The 25,914-nt window shown below is 51.3% G+C and overlaps 14 protein-coding genes across 14 annotated transcripts; 8 read left to right on the top strand and 6 right to left on the bottom strand.

Moving 5' to 3' along the window:
- Positions 1 to 1,043: 1,043 nt before the first annotated feature.
- Positions 1,044 to 2,864, bottom strand: WOR3 (Wor3p; the record flags this gene model as incomplete). Its single annotated transcript, XM_020206671.1, has 1 exon — positions 1,044 to 2,864. One exon carries the CDS (start codon positions 2,862 to 2,864, stop codon positions 1,044 to 1,046), a length of 1,821 nt encoding a protein of 606 aa, XP_020065065.1.
- A 4,526-nt stretch (positions 2,865 to 7,390) lies between these two features.
- On the bottom strand, positions 7,391 to 7,684 carry CANTADRAFT_89545 (uncharacterized protein; the record flags this gene model as incomplete). The annotated part of the gene is made up of 1 exon (XM_020211581.1): positions 7,391 to 7,684. One exon carries the CDS (start codon positions 7,682 to 7,684, stop codon positions 7,391 to 7,393), a length of 294 nt encoding a protein of 97 aa, XP_020065064.1.
- A 126-nt stretch (positions 7,685 to 7,810) lies between these two features.
- Positions 7,811 to 9,364, top strand: CANTADRAFT_50751 (uncharacterized protein; the record flags this gene model as incomplete). Its single annotated transcript, XM_020209866.1, has 2 exons — positions 7,811 to 8,486; positions 8,532 to 9,364. 2 exons carry the CDS (start codon positions 7,811 to 7,813, stop codon positions 9,362 to 9,364), a joined length of 1,509 nt encoding a protein of 502 aa, XP_020065063.1.
- Positions 9,365 to 10,033: 669 nt separating this feature from the next.
- On the bottom strand, positions 10,034 to 11,935 carry HGT3 (Hgt3p; the record flags this gene model as incomplete). Its single annotated transcript, XM_020210569.1, has 1 exon — positions 10,034 to 11,935. The coding sequence occupies one exon, from the start codon at positions 11,933 to 11,935 to the stop codon at positions 10,034 to 10,036; it is 1,902 nt and encodes a 633-aa protein (XP_020065062.1).
- A 1,136-nt stretch (positions 11,936 to 13,071) lies between these two features.
- CANTADRAFT_50675 (uncharacterized protein) lies at positions 13,072 to 13,392 on the top strand (the record flags this gene model as incomplete). Its single annotated transcript, XM_020209853.1, has 1 exon — positions 13,072 to 13,392. One exon carries the CDS (start codon positions 13,072 to 13,074, stop codon positions 13,390 to 13,392), a length of 321 nt encoding a protein of 106 aa, XP_020065061.1.
- Positions 13,393 to 14,271: 879 nt separating this feature from the next.
- On the top strand, positions 14,272 to 17,241 carry MCM2 (MCM DNA helicase complex subunit). The gene has a single exon (XM_020207518.1). The coding sequence runs from the start codon at positions 14,597 to 14,599 to the stop codon at positions 17,120 to 17,122; it is 2,526 nt and encodes an 841-aa protein (XP_020065060.1). The 5' UTR covers positions 14,272 to 14,596; the 3' UTR covers positions 17,123 to 17,241.
- Positions 17,242 to 18,736: 1,495 nt separating this feature from the next.
- PPH3 (phosphoprotein phosphatase PP4 catalytic subunit) lies at positions 18,737 to 19,735 on the top strand (the record flags this gene model as incomplete). The annotated part of the gene is made up of 1 exon (XM_020209735.1): positions 18,737 to 19,735. The coding sequence occupies one exon, from the start codon at positions 18,737 to 18,739 to the stop codon at positions 19,733 to 19,735; it is 999 nt and encodes a 332-aa protein (XP_020065059.1).
- A 101-nt stretch (positions 19,736 to 19,836) lies between these two features.
- Positions 19,837 to 20,266, bottom strand: CANTADRAFT_219475 (uncharacterized protein). Its single transcript, XM_020206763.1, has one exon. The coding sequence runs from the start codon at positions 20,162 to 20,164 to the stop codon at positions 19,937 to 19,939; it is 228 nt and encodes a 75-aa protein (XP_020065058.1). The 5' UTR covers positions 20,165 to 20,266; the 3' UTR covers positions 19,837 to 19,936.
- Positions 20,009 to 21,418, bottom strand: CANTADRAFT_219388 (uncharacterized protein). Its single transcript, XM_020206760.1, has one exon. The coding sequence runs from the start codon at positions 21,071 to 21,073 to the stop codon at positions 20,282 to 20,284; it is 792 nt and encodes a 263-aa protein (XP_020065057.1). The 5' UTR covers positions 21,074 to 21,418; the 3' UTR covers positions 20,009 to 20,281.
- On the top strand, positions 21,194 to 21,746 carry CANTADRAFT_219450 (uncharacterized protein). Its single transcript, XM_020206761.1, has one exon. The coding sequence runs from the start codon at positions 21,314 to 21,316 to the stop codon at positions 21,629 to 21,631; it is 318 nt and encodes a 105-aa protein (XP_020065056.1). The 5' UTR covers positions 21,194 to 21,313; the 3' UTR covers positions 21,632 to 21,746.
- A 17-nt stretch (positions 21,747 to 21,763) lies between these two features.
- KRE1 (Kre1p) lies at positions 21,764 to 22,168 on the top strand (the record flags this gene model as incomplete). Its single annotated transcript, XM_020206670.1, has 1 exon — positions 21,764 to 22,168. One exon carries the CDS (start codon positions 21,764 to 21,766, stop codon positions 22,166 to 22,168), a length of 405 nt encoding a protein of 134 aa, XP_020065055.1.
- A 1,054-nt stretch (positions 22,169 to 23,222) lies between these two features.
- On the top strand, positions 23,223 to 23,636 carry CANTADRAFT_36246 (uncharacterized protein; the record flags this gene model as incomplete). Its single annotated transcript, XM_020208671.2, has 1 exon — positions 23,223 to 23,636. A coding segment is annotated over one exon (414 nt), but the record flags the coding sequence as incomplete, so codon positions are not given.
- A 590-nt stretch (positions 23,637 to 24,226) lies between these two features.
- Positions 24,227 to 24,415, top strand: RPS30 (40S ribosomal protein eS30; the record flags this gene model as incomplete). The annotated part of the gene is made up of 1 exon (XM_020209623.1): positions 24,227 to 24,415. A coding segment is annotated over one exon (189 nt), but the record flags the coding sequence as incomplete, so codon positions are not given.
- A 166-nt stretch (positions 24,416 to 24,581) lies between these two features.
- CANTADRAFT_25722 (S-adenosylmethionine-dependent methyltransferase) lies at positions 24,582 to 25,761 on the bottom strand. The gene has a single exon (XM_020207517.1). It carries the CDS (start codon positions 25,482 to 25,484, stop codon positions 24,711 to 24,713), a length of 774 nt encoding a protein of 257 aa, XP_020065052.1. The 5' UTR covers positions 25,485 to 25,761; the 3' UTR covers positions 24,582 to 24,710.
- Positions 25,762 to 25,914: the final 153 nt, after the last annotated feature.

Here is a 25,914-nt window from a genome sequence, read left to right as displayed (position 1 = left end):
CTGGGGAGACGTGGGAGTTGTTGGCGCATTTGGTTTTGATCACGAACACGTCATGTGACCGGTCACGTGACGTGTTAGGGGTGCAATAGGGGTTTATTGTAGGGTCGGATTTTAGGGTGGTGTAGGTCTAGAGGAGGGTGCAGAGGATAGACAGTCGATGGTGGACGGTAGATGGTGGATGGTAGAAGTTGAAGCACCCCCACGGGGTTGGGGGCCCGCATCCCATAGAAGGCTGGCAGGGAAGGTTGGCGCGCGAGGCACTGGCCGCTAACAGCGGCGGGGGCGCTAGCGCGTGGGGGACCCGCTGCACCCAGACAAGTGAACGCGAACACCACAAGCACAACAGACAGTCAGACACCGCTTGCGAGGATGCAGACACTGCAAACCACGCCAAACAGCCAGACTATGGCTGCGGCTTTCGACCCAACAAGGCAAGCCCGCAGCGTGTTGCTGTAGTTGTTGTTGTTATTGTTGCGGTGGTGGTGGTGGTGTGGTAACGGGATCCCGGGAGTCCGGTGATCGCTTGTCCTAGCCCTGTTATTGATCTGGCTGATCTATTGTGCCAGGCGGGGCGGGTGCATATGACAGGGCTGCATACAGTCAAGGCCGAGCTAATAATATTAGCGCATTAAAAATCAACTGCACGGCCTGGCTAAAGTTATTATTTCACCCGCGCCGCGGGCAGCGAAGCCTAACACCCCAAGCGAACCTGCTGTGGTGGCGGGTAGGGCGGAAGCGATCCCTACCACGATGCTGCGGGTGGTGCAACTAGATCCGTGGATCTAAAGCTTATTTGCAGACGCGGGCGCTGCCACTAGCACCCCCGGCGCCTCCAGCTCACCGCTAGCGAAACGCGCACAGAGGACGCCCTGGCATCGGCCGATTCACGCACCCCGAACCAAGCTGGTCAAGGTCTCCGAACCGTTACGTCGAGGACCCTGTAATCACCCCGTAATCAGTAATCAGATGGTTGATCTGTACTACACGCCTTCATACTAACTTTTATTATACACACGGCACCCAGTGCGCTAAGTAATATACATCTATGATTGGTGCTGGTTCACAGCGTATGGCGAAAAGTCCTCAGCCTTTGGTTGGCCCAAGGCTGAATATTGCTGCTGCTGCTGCTGAAGCTGCTGCTGCTGGAGCTGTCTGGCGTTATGCACCGCTACTGCCTGCTGCTGTTGTTGTTGTTGTTGTTGTTGCTGCTGCTGCTGTTGCTGCTGTTGCTGTTGCTGCTGCTGGGCCTGCGCCATCGCCTGGTTGAACGCCTGCTGCTGCACCACTGCCTGGTTATACTGCACCTGTGCCTGAGCTTGCACATACTGCGCCGTGGTGTAGTGTTGGGCCATTGGCACCGACGCATATGGCACGCTGCCGTTTCCGTTGGACATCATGCCCATATCAGATGAAATCATGCCCATAGGAGGCTGGGCAATGACGTTGGCGGTAGGGGGCAACGCGGTAATCATTCCGTGAGCCAGGTCCTGACCAGCGAGCGCCTGCATGGGCAACGGCACCGAGCCGTTGGCACCAGCGCTTCCTGCGCTGGAAATGCTCTGCAAGCGGCTGATCAGACCATTGTTACTGGTGATGTTGATGTTCTGTGAAAGCTTCTTCTTGCGGGTTCTGCACGATGCACAAACCTTGTGCTTGCCGATGTCCTTGGCGTCCAAAGACTTTGCACACCGATTGCAGTTGCCCAACTTCTCCAAGTTGGTACGGCGGATCTTGTCGTTCTCACGGCACCGCTCGCACACCTTGTAGTTGCCCACCTTGGATCGGTCCTTGGCCTTAGCCGCGTCAGTGCCGCCACCACTGCCGCCTCCGCTACCAGGAGGCGACACCGACCGCTTCTTCTCGTCAGTAATGATGGAGGCACTCAACGGTCCGGAACAATGCACGCATCGCCCCTGGGCGGCACGGTTCGCCTTCCGCTTACGCAAGTTCAGACGGCATGACGGACACAACACGTACCGCTGTTCCTCGGGCGGAATGTCCGAGCCACACCGACGGCACGCGCCTAGCTTGTCCTTGGTCTTCTTCTGCCACCTGCGCGACCGCTGGCGCTGGAGGTCCCGGCAGTGCTGGCACAACTTGAAGATCTTGGGCTCAGCGAGAAACTTGGTCTGGCCGCCGTCTTGGTTACTTTGAGGAATAATGATGGGCTGGTCAAACTCCTTCTTGCACCGCGAGCATGACAGCCGGAACAACTGGTCGGCCGGCACCTCGGCGCCAGCCTCTGCTGCTGGCGCCTTTTCGGTGCTGGGCTGCGGGTCTTGCTTCACTACCGGCGCAGGCGTGTCGCCTGCGCCATTCACAAGCTGCTGTTGAATGTGGAGTGGCGGAATGGGCGCCACTAACCCCTTCTCGGTGTAGGTAGCGCTGGGCGAGCTTTGGGCGCTGGCACCGCCTGCGTCGTCATACCGCTGTTCCATGGGGTAGCCACGCAGACTGAGCTGCTGCGGCATGTGGTGCGCCAGCGGGAGCTGCGGCGGAGGCAACTGCTGGAGCGCACTGTTGTACTGCTGACCGCCAATGGGCATCTGCTGGAGGTGCGTCCCTGATGGAAGGTGGTGGAGTTGGTACGTCCCCGGCATATTCATGGGCTGCTGTGGGTGGAGCTGCGGGTACTGCTGCTGGTAGGGCTGCTGGAAACGGGCGTCAGTGTGTAGAAGCGCCTGGGCGGATGCGATGGAGGGATTGGATGGGTTGGAGAGATCAAAGTCGGTGGCAGACTTGGTCCCATGGTCGTTGGGGGTCACGCGTGGCTGGGTGTTGCTTGCGTTGGCGTGGGACTGGTGGGGCGACGGGTTGATCTGGGGCTCTATCTGGGTCTCGACTCCCAAAAACGGTTGTTCCATGGTGGCGATAAAGTTTGTTTAAATGCAAATTTGAGGTATTATACAAGGGGGGACATAAAAGACTGCTGGACATGCGTTGTGTGCAGCGCGGCTTCCGCAAGGTGTAAATGCTGGGACTGGCCGGGTGGGTCGATGGAGGACGAACTGGTGCAGTATTTGGTGAGGACTGGTTGTTCTGAAACGATGATGTCACCGGGGTATGGGGATGGGGGTGACAGTAGGCGAGGAGGGGGTGGAGGACGGGCGGTATTGGTGTATTCAATAGCCCAGGTTAGCCGTGCTTGAATCTCGAATAACTGGGAATGATCAATATATATAACCCGCACTTATATGTAGATAGCGCCAAATGTGTAGGAACTGTTGACAAGGGGGTCCAAAGCGCCAGGCAGCAAACAAACACAAATTAACCTGAAATAAAATATTTTTTAGGACGCATGAAAGGTGCGCCGATACACAAAACCGCCAATGATGTAACCGCGGGGCCAGCGACAGCTGATGCTGAGGTAGACTGGATGGGAATGCAGCCAGACGAGGCTGGGCCAAAGTGTTGGGGGCAGCTCCAAACAGGCGGTGGAGTGTGGATGATTCCACTATTTCCGGGACTCAAGCGCGTGCAGCGATTGTGGGCTCGCGCCAGGGCGTTTCGCGTGTCTAGGAATGCTGTGATGGTTGATGGAGGGCAGTGGTCACAATCTTGGAGTTGCTGATGGTTAGGATACCGCTGCAATGTAACCCGAGCTCATGCACCAAAAAGCAATGTAGACGCACTATCTGTGAGCCGCACAAGTGGTCGTGCATCTGTCTGCGTGTTGACCATCGGAGTCACCACAAGCAACTGGCACCAGTAATAAGTTTAGTGTCGGCAAACAATCGATTATGTCATCGTGGGACGCGACAGAGAACTACGCCTCTCCTGCTCTAATCTGACCCGGTAGTTTTCACCTTTTGGTCCGCCTCTGGCCACGGCACCTTCGCCCACGCGCTCTCGCACGACCTCGATGTCAAACTCTACCTGCAATCATGGTTGGCTGTGTCAAGTGTCGGGATCTCGGTGGGCGAGCGTTCCGGTTCAGGCGATTATTCCGCTCCCCTGAACAAGAAAATAAGGGGCCTATTGTACATATATGTCGAGGGCATGACTAAGAACATGCACCAACGTCAGCTGCACAAACGGCCACCTAAAGCATCGGCCGCTAGTCATTTTGGTACCTGGTTCGTGTTGCTGGTTGCGCTTGCGGGTCCGGTGACTGCTAGCCCCATAACCTTTGCTTGCATGTGCTTTCACAGGTTAAGCATATCACACCACAAGAGTTTTCCATGCAAGATCAATAGGATTTCCATCCTGGTCAGATCGGGACTGCCACAAGCCAACTCAAATTATTTTTTGTGTAATTGGCGGTGCACCTACAAAGTTGGATTACATGACGTAATAGTCCCGATCCGCCTTTTCACGCTTCTACTGGCTGAGGCTCGGCTTCCATAGCCAGTCCGTGTCATCCCTACTCTACTGTGAAACTAGACCGTGTCTGTTTCCCCTATTTTGGGCTCCTCGCGTACTCCCTCGACTGGGCCAATGTGAGCTTGCAGGCTGTGTCATTGCGAGCCCCAACCTGTACCTTTCACGCACGATATGTACCGTTCCCCCGGACCGCGCGCTAACGTCCCAACACTACTGTTTCGGTGAATGATGTACATCATCAGCCGTGCTGAAATGTACATGCCAGTGTCTGATATAACGTCATACCTGGGGCCTGCCCTAATAGGATGTGCCGCTCTCACTGGCTTCTATTCTCTTCCAGACCTCTCCCGGACTAACACCTGGCAGGTCTGCTGTCCAAAATCCCGAAAGCCTGCTTCTATTTTCTACGCACAGCCTATTCTTCATCAGCCCTCTCTCAATCTGTCTGGGCTACTCCTAACCCAAATCTTAATTTGGCGAAGCCATTGGCTCCACTGGTGCTTGATCTACGAGCGTCACGAACGTCTATCCGATTGCACGCCATAACACGCAGAGCTGCTTGTTTGAATGTGCCTGATTTGCATCTGCGCAATGACGGCGGGGGACCATAACTGGTAGTGAAGCCCAGGCCGCCGGTTTGGCAGATCGCCCCACGCTGGATAGCTGGGGTGGAGCTGGGAGTGGCCTATGCGCACCTTGCTTCGCTCCGGGCCCGTGGAGTTCCGTCTGGAACAGGCAGTGGGACGAGAAATCTGTCATGCGGTGTAGCCTGCCGAATTGCACTTTACAAGCACATGACAGCGATTGCGAAAGTTCCTGCAAGGGCGCCATGCACTAGCCGGAGCCTAACCGTTGTTGAGATCGATTTGAACAAGCATAATAACCTGGGCGGGGCAGACCATGGCAGCCCTGGAGCTCGGTAACCCCCCTCCATTGGAGGTGTTTGCAGACGCCCAGTATATGAGCCCCAGCTCCGGGACCCTTCGTTTGTGCATGGGGACTATTGTCTCCTCGGTGGCAGTGTAGCACCTGGAATGGGTCGAATGCCAGAATGCAAGAACGCCGAAGCCTGGGGCCGCAGAGAAGCAGCTACTCACCCCAGACTGTTTGCAGACTCACTATCCCGAGTATGTGCCACATTCATATGATAGTGGAGCACGCAGTACATACGCCATAGAAACACCAGAAAATATCCACACCGTCAACAGTAACCACTGGGATGTAGTGCTCATCCCGTCTGGACCTCGGCATGGTGGATATCTTTCCCTACTCCCGAGGGATCTATTTTTGACCGCTAGCTGGACGGACTATACTATCACCAGACTGTCTAATCTCGAAGGCTTTTAGCCCTGAATCTCAGCCACAGATCCTCGTAAACCACCTGTCGGGAGCTCCTACTTGCCCAGGGTTACCTATTTTGCGCCCCACCGCGGTTGGAGCGCTTGTCCTGTCAACCATAGCCCTGTTCGTGTGTGAAAGGGGAGCCAAAGGCTAAAGTCTGTCGAGTCAACGTTCGCCAGCCCTGGTGCGAATAGTTCGGGAGCACCATAACCATTGATCGTATTGGGATTGTACTGAACTAAAGGTAGAAATAATACCAGATTTTCGCATTAGTTGGAATAAGGACAACAGGAGCGCCATAACCGCTGATGTGGTGATTGCACCGAACACAACTAGGAATAATAACCAGGTCCCTGGAACTAACACCCCTAGTTGGAAGAACGACTGTTGGTTGTATCACTTACAATAGATTTTCTTTGATGATTCACATTGTCTCCCCATTTCACCGGTCTTTGCAATTAAAAATAATAATTTTGAGAAACCACACCTGAATTTCGGTGGAACTGGAACTAGTGTTTATTGTCACTTTAAAACCTGTAAGTGCAATTGCTGGACTAATCCGTTACTTACGATCAAATTCAATGAAGATGAATTGCGAGTACTCCTTCAAAACTCGCTTTCCAAAAGAGAAGTAGAATTGGAGTACGCTTTCTTGTTCAAATAGTATCTATTCAGATCACTACTACTCCGTGTCTTGCGTGGTGAGCTACTAAAAACACCCTGACTACTTCACGGCCTTATCCCCATATTATTACGGAAAATTCAACTCAAATATTGCAGTACCATGCCTGACTTTATTCTGTCTAAAGTAATCCGGCTTCAGCAGGGCATACTTGTGCCCTCAGAGATGTGACACGGATGTCTCTCGAATATTCAACACTTATGTCTAATAATGCAGACGTATCTTAGGAACCTCCGGGGTTCTCTTAATTGTGATTGAGAAAGATGATCTCTGTCATAAAATCAGGATCATACTTACTATCTATATCCATGTCCTAGGTATTGGACGCTGAAAACCTCAGCAGTGAGACTAACACTTAGCACGCAGGGTTTATCCGCTGTTCTCTTTGCTGGACGATGTTCATCATTATTTTTTTGGTCTATAAGCTAATCGCAGAAATCGCTGCTTGTAGCTGCCATATATTAACATTTTATTCAGCTACGGTACTCGGAGAAAGTGGAACTCGTTGAGACTAATTCATTATTAATTATCTATCCATTATCGCAACACGATACTACGATACTAGTAGCGACCACATATTATTTATTAGTTATCGCAGATATTGCTGTCATTTGAAGTTTCGGAAAAACATCAATTAGATTTATATTGTGCTAGGACAAATCCCCGTTGTCGCCCTTTATTATCCATAATTACCTATAAGTTACCAGAGATATCGCTGTGACTTGCCAACCACAATAAATTGAAACATCATTACTGCCAGAATTTCAACGAGCTATAAATTCTACGCCGTTGATAATAAGGTTGCTGAATGACAAATAAAACAGTTTCAGCAAATCCAATCAGCATGGCACCCACCCTGGACACTAAGCAAACAAATTTCTCCTTCCAATAGTTAGTATTCTTATACTCGAAAGTTCCATGTGCTGTACGACTATATCTCTCATTCTTCTCAAAATAAATTGTTCTTATACTTCAGAGCTCCGTGTCGTATACAGATACAATCACTTTGTCTTATATTTCAATAGCCCTTTGCTTACGGGCCGATCACTCAAGCCCTTCTGCCAACATCTGGATGGCCTCTGCGCCCCGAAAGACGCCAAACCCCACCACTACCGTGCCCATTCCACGCACGCTGCGCTGCCACCACATAGGGTTCTTTTTGAGGTCAATCTTACCGGTGTCTAGGTCCTTGAACACGTACCCCGACGCCAAGTAGGCTCCTCCCGCAAGCGCAGTAAGCGCCTGCATGGCGGTGCAGGGGAAGCAACCGGTTCCGACCTCTTCGTCGGAGAGCGGGCGTGCGGGCGGCGGGTTGAACACAGAGAGGATGTTAGACATGGTGGTGGGAGATGGAAGTGGCGATGAGAGGGTTTATGTTAGCGCGCGTGATCCATGGTCACGTGCTTACTATCACATGATCTAAGCCACTACACATCATTGCCAGCGGCTAGTTGCTAACCACCAATGCTTCCTGCTACCAGAACCGTCGCCAGAAGGGCTCTCCGCCCTCCAGCACCTCCCAGGCGCGTTCCCCAGCTCCACATTACCAGACTTTACTCACAGTACAACTACCACCACCAGTACCAGGCCCCCAACCAGCCTCGCCACTCGTGGCTTCCTCGCATCCTAGCGTCACTTGTGGTCCTCTCTGCCATTGGCGGATACTCGTTCTACATGTTCTGGCCCCACCACACGTTCCCGTCGTCAGTAGCCAAGATTTTACGTAAAGGTCTCTGGGCAGAAAGCGACAAGGGTGAAAACGACTATCAACTAGCGCTCAAGCACTACTTGGAGGCATTGGACGAGTGCAACAATGTGGGCGTGGACAAGCTCTCGGATGAGTACACGGGTATCCAGTTGAAGGTTGGAGAGATGTTCGAGCGCCTCAACATGTTGCAAGACGCTGCGTTTGTCTACAACGAGATTGGCACGTTGTACTTGACGGTGTTGACAGCGCCAGCAGACTCGCCCCAGCACAAGCGGATCCGCGATCGTGACCACCGGCGCCACTTGATCCAGAAGGATTTGCGGATCGCCATCAAATTGGTGGAATTGAACCGCAACGACCCTAACTTGTCCAAGGCTATTTTGCTCACTCACCTCATCATCGCGCAGGATGAGGTCAACAGGCAGCTCAAGGGTGCACGTCTCACCCAGATCGGGCTCAGTGGAATGGCTGCAGCAGCCAATGGCTCTCCAGCAGGCGCAACACCCCCAAACGACTACCGTGCCACCGTGGAGAACGACTCGATCGTATTGACAAACAACGGCGTCACCACCACCATCAAGAAGACTCCTGAAGTGTGGGAACCGTTTGCAGACGAATTTTTCAACGCCATGGACTTGTTAGGAGCCATCTGTATCCAGATCGGTGACTTGGCCATGGCCTCCCGGGTCAAGATCTCCATGACAGAGGCAATGTTGTTGGCAGACGCCGAGCCCCACAAGATCTTGATGTCCCAGTGCAATTTGGGGTCGTTGCTCTATCTTCAAGCTGACGAGTTTGAGGCTCAGGAGGTGGCTTTGAGACGCAAATTCGCTGAATCAGCCGGCCTCCAGTACGAGCAAGTCAAGACAGAGGACTTGTTGGGCCAGAACAAACAGGCCCAGGAAGTGTTGGAGCAGGGAGTGTCGGACGAGGAAAAAATCCTCTATGCCAACACGATTTCTTCGAAGAACAAATGTATCCAGCTTGCCACAAAATCGTTCGAGTCAGTGTTAGACTTCGCCAGGGGCTTGCCTGTGGACGTCGCCAACAGCAACGGTAACATCAACCAAACTGTGGCCTTGGCCACCTACGGTCTTGGGGTGGTTCATCTCCATCTTGCGGAGTATGAAAAAGCAGAACGATTATTGAGGGAGTCTAGAGTGAGGAGCAAGAGCTGCGGCTACGATGAACTTATTGGTGAGATTGAAAGGGAACTCGGCAAGCTCTTCAAGGAGAAGAAGAACTTGAAGGAAGGCAAGGAAGGAAAGGACAAGGGCCCAATTCAGATGGATATCCACTTGAAGAAATAGTAGCCGTTGGACTGGATCTCCAAATTGCATTTCATTGCCTGTACATATTATTGATGCATCTGATTTTCAGCGTAAGGACTGTGCTAGTTAATGTATCCTGAATTATAGTTAGCTATCTGAGGAGATAAGTAGGATATAACGTGTCAAATGAATAAGAGTATCTCTGCATTTTTTGCGTTTATTGATAATCGTTGAATTTCTAAGCTATTATACTCTGTTGTATTATTAAGTTGTCTACTATTAATTTCGTTTTTAGAGCTTTATCAAAGATAAAACTAACTTGCATTAGTATCGGATCAATACCTATATAGTCTTGGTATGCTGTCAGAGTTGATAAGACTACGTTGTACGCCTGTAAAATATCCAATTGATGTTTGGAGTATTAAATATATTGGCGATAAATTAATCCTTGCTTTTCACTAATCACTTGTAAAAATTACTGTTCCTGGATAATTCAACACCAGTATATTGTTTTTCTTCATCGCCACCACTCTAAAAACTGGGTTTCAATTCCTTGCTTCCGCGAGATTGAAGAATCAATTTACTTCACAAATTTCTCTAACATTTTACCAGTAGATTCTAGTACACCGTTAGTTCAACTTCTAACATATTAATTTACTCACAAATCACTCTAACATTTTAGCTGTATATATCTAATACACCGTTCAACTACGACAGACCTGCTTGTAGCAATTGGCTCTCTTCGTCGGCGTTTTTGGCAGTGGCACGAGCACTGCTCCTAGGGCCAAAAATGGACCGATAAAACGACACGAAGCCATTTGGCTCCTTCAGCTGCTGGAGCTTGAAGTGGAGAATTTCCTCGAGGCTTGGGGGCTGGATTTCCTGTGGAATCGCATTGGGGTCGAACTGGGTGTAGCCATCGCTGACGGAAGAGGCGTCCGATTGAACGGGTTTCAAGGGAGCTTGCGCCAGCTGAGGAGGTGGAGGGGGAGGTGGGGTGCCAGTGATTATTCCGTCATACTCAGGCCGCATCAAAGCTGGGTTTCTAGCCTTGGATGCTGCGCTGGAGGGTGTGCCACTCTGACGGAACACCTCGTTGATGGAGCTGGCATGGTTGGGCGAGTCCACGGCCACGCTGGTTCTGTGGACGTCAATACCGTCTGTGGAGCCGTAGTTGGACGCTCCACTGGAATGGAACGAGAAAATGGACGAGTTGTCGTCGAAAACCGACCCCATGTCCTCCAAATTCAACCCCTTGGTTTCTGGGAACAAGAACTCGACTGCAAGGAACGACAACACGCACGACAGCGCTGGAATCAAGTAGGTTTTCCACTTGATGGAGTCAAGCAAAATGGGGGTCATTTCACCCACAATGAAGTTAAACAACCAGTTGGTAGCGGTAGCCATGGCTGCTCCCTTGGACCGTACTGAGTTGGGGAACACCTCACTCATCAACCACGGAATGGGTCCCCAACTGTAACCGAAAGCTGCATTGGTGACGATCACACACGCAACCACAGTGTGTGCTGTGTACTGATTGTTCAAGTAGAGCGAATACGAGATCAACGACAATGGCACTGCCATCAACACGGCTCCCGACAACAACAACGGCTTACGACCCCACGCATCCACGAGGTACCAGGGTGGAATGGTGCTGAGGATGTAGATGATGGAGTTGATGCCTGTCATCAAAATGGCGTCACGTCCCACCCAGCCAGCAGATTCGAAAATCATGGGAGCGTAGTACGAGATAATGTTGATACCGTTCATCTGGGCGAACATCTGCGAGAAGCATGCCACAGAGAGCCGCTTGGTGTACTTGGTGAATAAGTAGCGGTAGGAGCGTTCACCACCCTCAATGCGGGCCAAAAGAATGGACTCCTTGATGTTTCTGTACTCGTCTCTGGCGCTCTCGTCCTCGACGTCACCATCAGCGTAGAGATCGGCAATCACAATCATGCCCTCGTAGTTGTGATCGTGGTCGAGGAGCCAGCGTGGCGTTTCCACTATCACAAACGACCCCAAATACAACGCCAAACCCACCACACATTGCACCACGAGAGGAGAGCGCCACGACAAGTCGTTCTGGATGTACGAGAAGCCGTAGTCCACCCAGATGCTGGCTGAGTATCCCACGATGTTGCCTGTGAACTCCAAGCACGCGTAGAACCCTCTGTCGTCTGGGGGACTGATTTCCGACTGGTAGCAAGGGATAATGGTGGTCAAGAAGCCGATAGCAATACCACTGATGAACCTACCGCCTGCGAGATTAAGGATGTTAACGGAAGACGCCTGGATGATGCCGCCAACCACGAAGATAAACGAGCCAATGCGGATAGTCCTGCGGCGCCCCACCTTGTCACCTACCTTACCAGCCACGAATGACGAGAAGAGGGCGCCGATCTCAAGGATGGCAATCATGGTTCCCACCTCGGCTGGCGTGGGGTTGTTGTAGTAGGACTTGAAGAACTTGTTGGTCAAGAGCGAGCTCATCAACCCCTGCTCAAACCCGAAGAGAAACACTCCGAGCGAGACAAAAATCGACGTGAAGTTGAGGAGCGCCCGGCCCACGAGCCAGGACTCCTTGATCTGGACGTGGGGGTGGTCCATGATGGATTGAAGTATTTTTCACCTAGGGTGCTGGAATTACCTGAAATGCGTGAAAATAGCGTTATAATCGCAGAAATTGCACCTTCAGTGTGTTCTGGAGACGACTGAGAGTCACAGAAGGTGTGGACGAAGTTCTAGGCAGATTCTGGGCTGACAATGGCCTGGAACACTGAATCACTTGGTAGAAACTGACGAAGACGCGGTTGGAAACCGGGGTTTTTCGAGCAAATCCGGTGGAATGTGAAGTTAGCCACGGGGGTGCTTGTCTGGAGCTGCGAGTCACGAAAGCTGACTGGCGGGACGGTGTCTGGAATGGAGAACCGAATGAATAGCCACGGGTCTTATCTGATTCTTGCTTATCACGGGAATGCGAGTGTTACGTAAGCGGACTACCTTTTAGGCAATTTGGATCTGGGACAGTACAATGAACGGCTCCTGGGCTGCTTTATACGGCAGACGCCAATTGGGCTGTCTCGAAGGTCACAGCAGTGCCCTGCAACGGGCGGTGGTTGTGGTGGTAATTCTACACTACTGCGGCACGGATTTTCTGGTACTGGCTGGAACGGCACGTAACGTCCCCAAAACCGCTCCAATGGGCCCATAAATCAATTCCCAATGCTCCTAGAGCAGCACTGGCACACTCGGAGCGCTCGTGGCTATTCTGGCGTAGATCTGAAGACACCCAGACGTGTCCGTGCTCTGATGACGTCATGGAGCCCCAAACTGCAACTCCAACTCCAGCTTCAACCAGGTTGCACTTTCTAGCCCGACTTCTCCGACAAGCCAAGCACAACCAGCAAACAACTTCCGTACTACACCAACCCTTCACCCCCACTGCACTACCCTGGCTGCCCCAGGGCTCGACAATTGCTTCCTATTGTGGCCAGGGCCCCCCAGCAAACGCGGGGAGAACCATCAGCCTCCTGCACACAGACCCAGGGCCATCTCCTCCAACATGAAAAACGAGCCAGTCTAGGCACTGGTCACCGATTTGGGACAGTGCCGTGACAGTCCGCCGGTACCTCTTGGCTCCTTATAAGCACTGAGATTTGTGTGTGTGACACATCAGAACCGTTCCATCGTCTTGTGGAGGCCTACTTTTCGAGCCACCACTGTCTATTGTAAAAACCACTGCCATGAACCATCACCAAAACCCAGCTGAGACCCATCCAGAACCCCCCTCGAAGCGGAGACGTCTCGAGCACCCGACGCCAACTAAGCACGGACAGGTCAATTTCCATGGAACCATCGTCAACCCCATCCTAGGCACCGTATCCCCATCGGTAGACGGAGCCATGCACCAGATGCTGGCTACCCCTGCGCCAGACTGGGTGATGGAGGATGCGCAGGAACCCCAGGAGTGTCCTTGCGGCCACCTCCACGGGCCAGGACAAGGCAGTAACCACGACGTGCACGCCGTGGGCTTGGGAGCCCCTCTCCTTCGAGGCCCAGACTAGCCCGAGGGTTGCATTTGGCCCAGATGATGAACCAGGCAGTTCACTGGTATTCTTTAGGCCTGTCTGTGTGGTTCTGGGCTACTGAGAAGCCACTAGCGGATACTTCATCAAGTCATCATCTTTGTAAAATATGTACATAATAATTAATAATTGGAAATAGGGGAAATAAAATGGGGATATAGTCGAAGAATGGAGCAGCCAGGTTGGCTCGCTCGGTTGTAGTATTAATATGGAGTTATTGGATCTCCATCAAAAATGTTTACAATTATATTGGGTGGACCCAACGTAAATTATCAGGGCTAGTCTATTTCGAGTGGGCTCCCCCAGATAGAGTTTTTAAAGAAGTGAATGCTCCGTTATGATTGTTGGGAGGAATGTGTGTAGTAACTAAATGGGTTGAAGAAAACGTACCATTGTGAACTCATGGGTATAGTCAGAGTTAGTTCACTAAGTTAATGTGTTAATGTTAGTTCATATTGGAATGGAAAAAAATTAAAGGTCATCTACATTGGAGTATATGTTCATGATAATTAGGGGATAGGTGAAAAGAAACAAGGGCAACCAGTGTGATATTCTTTTCCCAATTAATATTACATAATTGTTGAATAAAAATAAAAAAAATTCGTTCGTGTTAGGATCCAACTACTACCAGAACCACTTGTTTCCCCTATGCTTTCAAGGGCTATTTTGAAGGCGATTGCCCTCACACGAGCTTTCTCGAGCATTCATAGACCTCAATCACTTTTGGTTGCGAAAACTACTAACTGAGCAACCACAAAGGCGTGTCAGCCCCCTAAATGGCAAGAAAATGGCACGATGCGACGTCAAGCGGCATCTTGGAAGCCCAGCACTCCAAACGTCCTCGAGCTCGGCATAAATTCCCGAACCTCGTCGTCTGTCGCTATCTCTGGGAGACGCTGCACAGAAATGACACGGAATTTGAGACACACCAGTGGAATGAGCACGAGGCACCCCGATGCAGAGGCCGAGATAATAATCGGGCTGCACCAGCGCCAGAATCAGGGCAGGCATGTAGTGGGGGAGAATGTCGCGGTGACACAAATGTCACCCGCGACATGTCGCCCTGTCGCACCGGACGCGGCCAATGTCGCGCCGCTCCCTTGCCCAATCGGGCTAATTACACGCGTCCCCATCACTTTTCACTTTTCACCAACCACCACTTTCTTACTCCACCACCTCCACCATGTCCACCCCCTCGCGTAAGAGACAAGCAGATGACGACACACAGCCCTCTTCACCCATACTAGGCTCCAGTCCCCAGCTTCCGCCCTCGTCGCCAGCAATTCCGTTCGAACAGCCAGATGAAGAAGACGAGATCCACAACGACATTGCGGATTTGAATCCTTCGGACGAGGAGGAGGGTGAAGACTTGATGAACAACCTCGAGCGTGACTATCGCGAGCGTGCCGACCAGGACCACTATGACTTAGGCGACGGAAACATCGACGACGACCAATACGAGGAAATGGACGCAGCCAGCAGAAGACGGATTGACGAGCAATTGAACCGTAGGGACGAGATCCTCGGGGGCTCGGGACGGTCCAGAAGACACGCGTTTTTGGACGAGGACTTGGATGAAGATATGGACGACTCCATGGACCAGTACGGATTGCCAATCCAGAGAAGAAGAAGAAGAGACTACGACGACCTCGACCACGACGACGAGGCCGAGGACATCGAGATCGACCCGTTCAATGAAGAGCTCTCGTTGGAGAGTTTGACGGACATCAAGGCTCCCAGCATCACCGAGTGGATCCTCCAGCCAGCAGTGTCCCGTTCCATCGCCAGGGAGCTCAAGTCGTTCTTGTTGGAGTACACAGACGACAAGGGTCGTTCCGTGTACGGTGCCAGAATCAGGACGTTGGGTGAAATCAACGCAGAGTCCTTGGAGGTCACCTACCACCACCTTGCGGACTCCAAGGCCATTTTGGCCCTCTTTTTGGCCACATCACCCACGGAAATGCTCAAGATCTTCGACATCGTGGCCATGGAGGCCACCGAGTTGCACTACCCCAACTACTCGCAGATCCACCTGGAGATCCACGTCCGAATCGCAGGCTTTCCCAACCAGCTCAACCTTCGAGACTTGCGGGAGAACAACTTGAACCAGTTGGTCAAGATCGTAGGCGTGGTTACACGTCGTACAGGCGTGTTTCCCCAGCTCAAGTACGTCAAGTTCGACTGCTTGAAGTGTGGGGTTGTTTTGGGTCCATTTATCCAGGACTCCAACACTGAAGTCAGGGTATCGTTCTGCACCAACTGCCAGTCCAAGGGCCCGTTCAAGATCAACTCGGAAAAGACCCTCTACCGTAACTACCAGCGCATCACCCTCCAGGAGAGTCCTGGCACGGTTCCAGCTGGAAGACTTCCTCGCCACCGAGAAATCATCATGTTGTCGGACTTGGTGGACCAGGCCAAGCCAGGTGAGGAAATCGAGGTCACAGGTGTGTACAAGAACAACTTCGACGGCCAGTTGAACGTTAAGAACGGGTTTCCCGTATTTGCCACTATCATCGAGGCCAACTCCATCCGTCGCAAAGAAGCAGCAGGTGACAGCGCCTCTGCTGCCTGGACGGAAGAGGAGGAACGGGAGTTCCGCAAGTTGGCCCAGGAAAGAGGTATCATCGACAAGATCATCGGGTCGATGGCTCCGTCCATCTACGGCCACAGGGACATCAAAACCGCGTTGGCATGCTCGTTGTTTGGGGGAGTGCCAAAAGACGTCAACGGCAAGTTATCCATCAGAGGTGACATCAACGTGCTCCTTCTAGGCGATCCCGGAACAGCCAAGTCCCAGATCTTGAAGTACGCCGAAAAGACCGCCAATCGTGCCGTTTTTGCTACCGGACAGGGCGCTTCCGCTGTGGGGTTGACAGCATCCGTCAGAAAGGACCCTGTGACCCGTGAGTGGACATTGGAGGGTGGTGCCTTGGTGCTTGCCGACAAGGGCACCTGCTTGATCGACGAGTTCGACAAGATGAACGACCAGGACAGAACGTCCATCCACGAAGCCATGGAACAACAGCTGATTTCCATCTCCAAGGCGGGAATCGTCACCACCCTCCAGGCTCGGTGCTCGATCATCGCTGCTGCCAACCCTACGGGTGGTAAGTACAACTCCACCTTACCATTGTCGCAGAACGTGGATCTTACTGAGCCCATTTTGTCCAGATTTGACATCTTGTGCATCGTCAGAGACTTGGTGAACCCCGAGCTGGACGAAAGGTTGGCCAGCTTCGTCATCGATAGTCACATGAGATCGCATCCCACCGAGGCAGGCGACGAGGATGACGAAAACACCGACTCCAGGCAGGCCAGGACAGAAAGATTGAACCAGCAGAAGGAAAGCGAAATCTCGCCCATTCCCCAGGACTTGCTTGCCAAATACATCCACTACGCCAGAGTCAAGGTCCAACCCAAGTTGCACCAGATGGACATGGACAAGGTGTCCAGGGTGTATGTGGACTTGAGAAAGGAGTCCATCAGCACTGGATCGTTCCCTATCACTGTCAGACACTTGGAAAGTATTTTGAGAATCGCCGAGGCTTTTGCCAAGATGAGATTGAGCGACTTCGTCAGCCAGAACGACTTGAACAGGGCCATCAAGGTCAGCATCGACAGTTTCGTGGGGGCCCAGAAGGTGACTGTCAGAAGACAGTTGCAAAGATCGTTCCAGAAGTACACCTTGCCTACCCGCAGAAGAGAGTAGATGGGGTCTTGGTGAACTAGGTGAGGACCTGTGGGTTTTGTTCTTGTGTGTATTATAACTAGGGTATTTGCTCCGTTGAGGAGTCTATAGCTATATTATTTTGTAATTTGAGGTATGATAATTGTTTCTTGTAAGTAACATGTATTAAGCGTATTGTTGTTATAGGCATCAACGAGGAGTATGTGATGATCTGGAAGGAAAATGATTAGCCAATTGGCTTTAAAAAATGGAAATGGTCTAATATACCATTGAGAGTCAATATTTTATTCTCGACGGGTCAAATGGCAAGGAATTTCCACATAGGAATTTATACATACCTACGAAGCAAAAGTAACACAAGTCTAATTATATCCTTACTACCATACTCTGGAAACATCCATAAATTAAAATGGCAGAAAATTGCATTCGATTCCCACATACATTCCAACGGGATTTCTAGAGCAGAAGTAAATACCCATCTTGGTTTGATTAGAATTGGTTTTGAAATTGGAAAAAGCAGATTAAAAACTTATTCCAGGTTTTGATTGCTAGAATTACATGGTAAAATTTAGTACATTATCTGTCTATGGTATGGAGCATTCCATTGAATTAGTTGATGCTGCGAAAAGCCCGGAGGCAATGATTGCAGCCTAATAATAATTCATGAATAACTGAAGCTCCAGGAAGAGGAAGCACTATGTAAGGAGAAAGCTGCAGCAAGTTGTTCGTGTTTATTGGATAATGTATTTTTAAATGAACTCTGGGGGAAGGGGTGCCCTCCCGTTGTAGACTACACAGAATACAGGCAGTTTTTATGTGCCAGCAAAGCCAAAGAACTGCCCAGAACTAGAGATCCAGTATCCCCAAAAATTCCTCATCATAAATTAGATTGATTCGTAGGAATAACTTGAGGTAATTTATCAAAGAAGATTAATAACAGCATAGCTCTTTTTGATGCTTGCTAATACCTGTTTAAAAACCACTGGTGATGTTTTCAACGGGAAAGTTTCTATTCTGACATGTTAAAAAGCAGAGACTAAGCAATTAAATTTAAAACACTAGTTTTCCAGTAGCTGGACGACTATTTTCATTGCTGGCTGAAGCATCTGTGGTAAACCCTTCTAATGTAGTGATTGATACTCCATTTTATTTTGCTACTAATGGTGATTGGTTATTAAATATTATAATATATTCTTTTCATTCCAATTTCAGATATCACCACCTGATGGATAAATATCAGATTTCTCCATCGTGCACGTCTCGATTACCTACCAGCCGGTCGAGATTAATGGTGCAAATCCCATCATCATTGTCCTGCACACAATACCGAAGCTATCAACGCGTTTCACTCATACTGACTGCTCGATATATCTGCAGAAGAATGTTAAATTTGGACGAGTACGTACTGCAATTGTGCTTTAAACGCACGCATACAGCTGTTTGAGTCGGCTGGGGCTGTCTCTGTGTCAAATTACGAGGTTTTTCGAGCATTTTTGGCCCCTAGACCGTGGTTGACGCCATGGCCAAAAGAAGGCCAAAAACTGTCGTTCGTCGCCACATGCAGAGAATAGGCCCCAATGAGGCACTTCAAGTACTGTTTCTTGGTCTGAAAAGCCTGTGGTGCTCGTGGCTACGATGAGCCGCTACGACGAGCTGCCTTGGAAGTTTGAACCGAGACCAAGCACCAGCCAGCGGCTAAACATCCATACTTCCCCAAATACTAACGCCAGAACCATCCAGAACATCAAGCAGTGCAAACACATCCCCGAGGCGGATGTGGAGGAGCTCTGCTCCAAGGTTATCGAGTTGCTCATCCAGGAGGCCAACATCCAGCATGTGGACACGCCTGTGACTATCTGTGGCGACATCCACGGCCAGCTCCACGACCTCTTGACACTTTTCAAGACCGGAGGCGAGTGTCCTGGAACCCAGTACCTCTTTCTAGGGGACTTTGTGGACCGTGGATTCTACTCTCTCGAGAGCTTCCTCCTCTTGGTGGCACTCAAGGTACGGTATCCAGACCGTATCACGCTAGTCAGAGGCAACCACGAGTCCCGTCAGATCACCACCGTGTACGGATTCTACGACGAGTGTGTCCGCAAGTATGGTTCCGTCAACGTGTGGCGGTACTGCTGCGAGGTGTTCGACTACCTCTCGTTGGGAGCCATTGTGGGAGGCAAGGGAGGTGTTTTCTGCATCCACGGAGGCTTGAGTCCTGACATCGAGACCGTGGACCAGATCCGGATCTTGGATCGCAAGCAGGAGGTGCCCCACGAAGGTGGCATGTGTGACTTGCTCTGGTCGGATCCAGAGGACGTCCAGGGATGGGCTATTAGTCCCAGAGGCGCTGGATTCTTGTTTGGCGAGAACGAGGTCAATACGTTTTTGCACCACAACAACATCCTGTTGATTGCGCGGGCGCATCAGTTGGTGATGGAAGGCTACAAAGAGATGTTCAACCAGGGTTTGGTGACGGTGTGGCTGGCGCCCAACTACTGCTATCGGTGTGGCAACATCGCGTCGGTACTCACGATCGACGACGACTTGAACCGCGAATACAAGGTGTTTGAGGCGGCCACACAAGACGTGGGGGCCATTCCGTCCAAGAAGCCGGCGGTGGAGTACTTTATCTGATGCGGAAGGAATTAGAGGACTTGGATTAGTCAACAATTCACGGTAAACCACGCGTATGGATAAGTAACTCCACCAGTGTGGAATAGGTAAACTCAATCATTTGAACTACCCACGAGTGCTCGAGACAGACGGACTCGAGCGTGAAGTTTCTCGACAATCTGCGAGAGGGGTGCAAACTCAACCCATTGGAGAAAGCTATCTTTACCATTGGTGGGTATGGCAAACTCTATCGTGGAGAGTTCTCTGTGTAATCCGGCAATGGCGTATCCTCGCTGCTAAAATGTGGAGTTGTTGAAAAATCCACACCAGTTGCATTAAAGTATCTTTCTCAATCGGTGAACTCAACTCTAATCCAGTGTCGCTGCTCAATCGCGAGTTCCCCCACATAAGCCTACTTTGATGTCTAGATGCCCATCTGAATCCATCCATACCAAAGTGAGCGGATTTTCATGCACAAAAGGCTAACCGACTTATTGTGATAGAGTTTGAGATAAAGACTAGCTTCCAAGGCGGAGATGGCACCGAAATGACAGCACCTCCACATTGTCAAGACACGAGCAGGCCAATGCTCGCGGTGGGTTCGCGATGGGCCAGGGTTCTGGCCATCAGTGACGAACATTCGTCGCGGTCTTTCAATGTTTCATAACCACATTCATCAAAACATCTACATGAGCCCGGGACATTGCGACCCTCCGAGTGCCAGGTTTGGACACAATTGCATCCGAGGGGCCAACTTTGGGTAGCAGCACCGGAAAACTGTCTGGGGCCCACGACAGTTCCGGGATGGTTCGCGTGAGGAAGCTCGCGGATAACCAGGCGGATAACCAGGCAGTGGCTGGTGTGGGCTTGGCTGGGCATTGTGGGAAGCCTGGGCGCACTGCGGAGCCCACCGAGCAGGCTTATGAGAACCAAAGTGGTAATGGCGTCGACGTTCTGGTCATAGTCGAGGAAGCGGCGGTGGGAGCCATTCCCACGGAGCCGAAACCGGCAGGACCAGTTCTGGAACGGTGGTGGACGATTAACTAATACATGACTAATCGGGAATACTGGAGCACGCTGGTGGTGGTGTGGTGTAGCAAGCGCACGGGGGACTTCTGAGATAAGCAATGTAGCAGTGGTGGAGGAGGCACGTGCGCAGCGAGGCCATGACGCACGAGACGCTAGATGGTGGATCCTCCACCAACCAGATTGTCTGCGTCGATTGCATGATAGCAACGAACAAGGGCTGGAATGTGAGCCCCGAGGGGGGATCGGTTGCCGGTCAGTTCCGAGGGCATTTCGGGGTTCGTTGCCAGGGAAGCGAGCGCGGGCTCGTGTCCTGCGAAGGTTATTTTGCATGAGCCTGTCACCTGAACGTTGGCAAAACTGGCTTCAGACAGCACCTCACAAGCTGGGCTGAGCACCACATGAACGCTTCTGGCGAAAGCCACCGACGCCTGCACCCCAGGGTGTTGAAGTAAATGTTTCTCGGGAGTGGTGGGCTTGGTGCCGGTGGCTACGCTCCCAACCGCACCCCAGCACGGAAAACAAGGCCGATCCATTCCGCTAGTTCCACGTCAGACACCACCAGACACTGGCATGGGCAGTCGCGCCCCCCTCCTTTTCCTGCATGATAATAGAAGCGATGGCCTGCGGCCTGCAATTGCAGCCTTTGGCAAAAGAAATCGCGCGTCGGACGAGATTAGTCAGTATTTGCAATTTTGCAATCGATGGCTGCCCTCGGAACTTGCGCGTCGGTGCAGTTTGTGTCAATGTGTCGCTTCTATATATAAGTTATGCTGGGCAAGTGTTGCTCACCCTGGCGCTCTTCGCCGTAAAAATAGTTCCGAGGGTCGTGGTAGTAACGTGCGTCAGAACATGCACCTGCCTCCTGCCTGGCTGTCTGAAACTATCTGACGTCCCATATAAATAGCTGACACCGCTCCCAAATACTACATCGCTCCTACATAGCTCTTCTTCGGCTACTGCCACCACCAACCGTCATCACCCGTCACTAGCCGTCACCACCGCCCTCACATCCATACCGCCATGAAGACTGCCATGAACTTCCTCGTTTTCCTCCTTGCATTGCTTCACACGGCAGTCGCTGCCGACTCCTCCTCGTCCTCGTCATCCTCATCCTCCTCCTCAGTCAGTCCCACCATGGTGTGGGTCACCGGAACCGATGCCGACGGCAAAACAACCGTCACTCAGTCTGCGTATTCGCAGACTTTTTCCACGTTGTATTCCGATGTTCCTTCTGCCAGCAGTGGCTCTGTCGGCTTGGGAAGTTTGTCGGGCGAGGTGGGCAACATCCGAAGCTACACCCATACCACCATCAGCCGCAACGGAGCCTCTGGGTCGTCACATCACCCCCACGGGTCCGTGGAGCGCACCAGCTTTGCGTTGGTGGCAGTGGTGTTGGCGATGGGCTTCGGGGTGGTATGCATTTAATTGCCCCTCGCTCACAGAAATTACATTGAACAGTTCTTGGTGACATTAATAATGAACTCGTTTCTTGCGAGCCGCTTGTTTCAGCCTTGGCTGGCCAGTGGCTCTGCCTCTTTGCATGAGCATTCGCTCCCTTCATTTCCGTGGTGGGCCCGGTAAATCCGTGGCATCTCGTTTCATTTTTCATAGACTCGATCTAATAGATCGCAATGCAGACATCTGCGATTATGCGGTATTGTAGACACGGCAGACAATGCAAGCTAGCAGACAATAAGATGTCTGAGAAAAGCAGGCGCTACGATTTGTGCGGAGAGTCTGGTAGCAAGGATGTTCTTTGCCAAGCAGATGAGGGCTGAGCCGCCAAGTAACAACGGTAGGGCGATGACGATGGCTGAGAGGCCAAGAACTGGTCTGGCGAAGGGGCGAGCAGACAGTTTTTCTCGTGATGCACGATGTTTACGACACCACTGACAGCGCACACAACGGCCCGGAACTGCCAGAGCCGGCCACGCTGCAGGGATGCAGACATCGGAGGTGACAGGAGTCGGGACATGGTATAGCCAGGAGCCAGATCACTGGGGCAGACGGGCCGGTGCGCCCCAAGAACCCCTCGGGAACCCCTCGAGGACCCCTGGCGCCCTGGGCCTGACACCCGCCTCGGCCACCAAAGTGGCTTGTGTGGTGGCCTCGGTAACGCCAGGTCACGTGACCGACCATGCACCCTCCATATCAGCTCGTCTCGACCCCCTCCAGAACCAACACCCTGATGTCTGCAGCACAACCACTCAGCGCCTCCAGACAGGCGTCCTACGACTCCACCAACCACGCGGACACCCCAGACACCCCCCGTTCCCGGAAGGGTCTGGCTCTTGCCCCGAAAGCTCCTACCGGCTCCCGCTCCTCCCACGAAAACATCACCACCTACAGAGGCTCCACGCCCCCCGGTGCTGCTGGCAGCACTCCCTCCAACCCACCCCCCACCAGATCCCCCACGGCCCCCACGGCTCCCGCGCCCCCCACGGCCTCCTCCACCTCCACAGAGCTCCCTCGTATCGCCTTCAGGGACTCGTTTGGGCCCGTCCGTTTCCGCTCCATTCCCTTGGAAAACAAAGGCTCCGTCGCCAGAGACCACTTGGCCAATGAGAGAACGTTCCTCGCCTGGCTCCGCACCTCGCTTTCCTTCATCACAATCGGAATTGGCGTGACTCAGCTCTTCCGCTTGGAAACCAGAGAATCTCCAGACAAACTGTCCCACCACAGCGAAATCAACAAGTACGGCAAGCCGTTGGGAGGCACGTTCATTGCCCTCGGCATTGCCACTCTAGTGTTGGGATTCGTGCGGTTCTTCCAGGTCCAGCACCTCCTCACCAAGAACTACTTCCCAGCGTCACGGTTGCTGGTGATCGTGTTGATCGCCGTGGTTTTTGCGGTGGTGGTGGCGACGTTTGCGTTGGTGCTACGCTCGACCTAGAGTAGACAGATAGATAGACAGATAGAGGAGGCGGGGGCTAATCTCCAGAGTTGCCTAAACCAGCCGAGGGCTGGAACCCTAGTAAATGAGAAATACACGTGATATGAAAACATAACCTGTAAACTTTCCCACAACCTGCAGTGCGAGCTGGGTTACAGGTTTTTTTCTTGCCCGCACCATGGCTCCCGGCCCAACCTGCAATTCCCCGATCCTCCTCGCCACTCACGCCCGTGTGCGTTTAAAAATTTTTCTTCTTCCTCCTTAGTCTGCTCATTACTACTATACACAAATAATCAAAAATGGTATGTGGGAATAGAATAGACCCTACGAGAGGGCCCTCCGATCCTGCTGGAGCATAATGGTGAAGTCCCCGTTCAATTTGACCAAGAAATGACCTATATCAAGAAAGCCGTTGGTACCGCAAGTGGAAATCGATACAACCACCATCAAATATTCTCCGATGTCAAGAGCCCATCCAGGCAAGCGTAAAGTCCATCCATCACATCAGTCAGCAGTTCTATTACAAGGCAGTTTTTCACCATTATGATCCATCAAGTAGTGTCCAACAGGTTCAATACTAACAATTCTAGGGTAAAGTTCACGGTTCCTTAGCTCGTGCTGGTAAAGTTAAATCTCAAACCCCAAAGGTTGACAAGCAAGAAAAGCCAAAGCAACCAAAGGGTAGAGCTTACAAGAGATTGTTATACACCAGAAGATTCATCAACGTCACCTTGACCAACGGTAAGAGAAAGATGAACCCATCCCCAGCCTCCCAATAAGCTAGTTAATCCCTAGTTTTCATGATGGTTAATGTTGGTAGTTTATAACAAACATATTTCTCATGTTACATTAGTTCGTTTATCTAATAAATATCGTTAAAAACAACCGTAACGAGTGCTACAACCGGCAGAGGGCAGCTACTATACCGCTGCTGTCTAGATAATATTGCTTAGTCATGTATTACGTAATTGGTGCTTATTCCTATATCTATACTTACCCTTCTGCAACAGTCTGTCTTGGCAGAACCCTTGCTGTGCTACTCTCGGCATCCTATGTCACCTCTCTACCCCCGATTTACCACTGTGGGTTCAAGAAGTACGAGTACACCCTTGCTCTGATCTCGGCGGTTTCTTCGTCTTCTTCGAACATGGGTTTCCACACCACCAAGTCGATCTTTTCCGCCTTGAACTCGTGCTCTTCGCACCTAGTGAAGAATTCAAGGTCCTTTTCCAAGAGCCATGGTCTGTGAGGGGAAAACACCACCAAGCACTTACCGTCCTTCTTCAAGGTGTCACGGCAGGTCTTCAAGAGCTTGTCATGCTCGGTGTGGTTGAAAACCACGTCCGACAATATGATCAAATCGAATTTGTTGTCTTCGTCTTCGGTGCTACTGATGAGGTCTCCCACATCGTTCCCCCAGATGTAGCCCTTGACACTGTAGGGAGACACCTCTGCTTCCTTGGCCAAGTTGTCGAAGTTCCACTCGATGTTTTGGATAAGTTCTGGATCGGGGTAGTCGGTACTCACCACTTCTTTAGCCCCGTTGAGAGATGCTATCAACGATGGCAATGCAGCAGCAGCTCCAAGCTCAAGGATTCTCTTGCCCTGGACCAAGCTGGCTGCGTTCTTGTCCAAGTAGTCGGCAGTGAAAATGCCTGCGTTCCAGAGAAGATGTCCCCATAACGGAGACTTGCCCACCAATCTCAAAGTCACTTCAGATGGAGATGGGGCAGTTCCATTCACTTCTTTTCTTTGGTAGTGGGCGAAATGGGGCTCTGGTGGGGGTTGGACGAACTCCTCTGGCTCCTCGAACAATCCTCCCTCTAAAGATATAACGTCATCAGACATGCTGGATAAGTTGCTAGCGATAATTTTTCAGAAATTCAACTTCGCTCATCTATAATGAGCGAGCGTAGTGTAGAGGAAAAGTTGTTGTATGTGTTTGGGCCTATACAAGGCAAGGCACGGAGGTTCCTGCGCTAGAGTAAGTATACATGGAATGGGGCTTGAGCAGATAAAGTTTGGTAAAATTACCAACCAATGTTAAGACCAAATTGTTGGGGGACTGTTTATTGCAATCTAAGCTACTAGCTGCGAAAAGGAAATTATGTGGTATTTACTATGCATCCCTGGATGAAACCCTTGATTTGTATTTCAGACAAGGGTGTTCAACAGGAAAGGTATGTAGACCGAACTTAGGATCTGGTGATGAATACTTGAATAAAATTACTCATATTTTATATCATTGTTGGCTAACTTGGCCCATTTTTCTTTACGG

This window comes from Suhomyces tanzawaensis (assembly GCF_001661415.1).
Source record: "Suhomyces tanzawaensis NRRL Y-17324 unplaced genomic scaffold CANTAscaffold_3, whole genome shotgun sequence".
Classification (NCBI taxonomy): Eukaryota; Fungi; Ascomycota; class Pichiomycetes; order Serinales; family Debaryomycetaceae; genus Suhomyces; species Suhomyces tanzawaensis.
This window is presented reverse-complemented; position numbering and strand designations above follow the sequence as displayed.

What these genes read in the sequence shown, in the direction of transcription:
- MCM2 (XM_020207518.1), top strand. Translation starts at nt 14,597, where the DNA reads ATGTCCACCCCCTCGCGTAAGAGACAAGCAGATGACGACACACAGCCC.
- CANTADRAFT_219450 (XM_020206761.1), top strand. Translation starts at nt 21,314, where the DNA reads ATGGGCAGTCGCGCCCCCCTCCTTTTCCTGCATGATAATAGAAGCGAT.
- CANTADRAFT_219388 (XM_020206760.1), bottom strand. Translation starts at nt 21,073, where the DNA reads ATGCAAAATAACCTTCGCAGGACACGAGCCCGCGCTCGCTTCCCTGGC.
- CANTADRAFT_219475 (XM_020206763.1), bottom strand. Translation starts at nt 20,164, where the DNA reads ATGGATGGATTCAGATGGGCATCTAGACATCAAAGTAGGCTTATGTGG.
- CANTADRAFT_25722 (XM_020207517.1), bottom strand. Translation starts at nt 25,484, where the DNA reads ATGTCTGATGACGTTATATCTTTAGAGGGAGGATTGTTCGAGGAGCCA.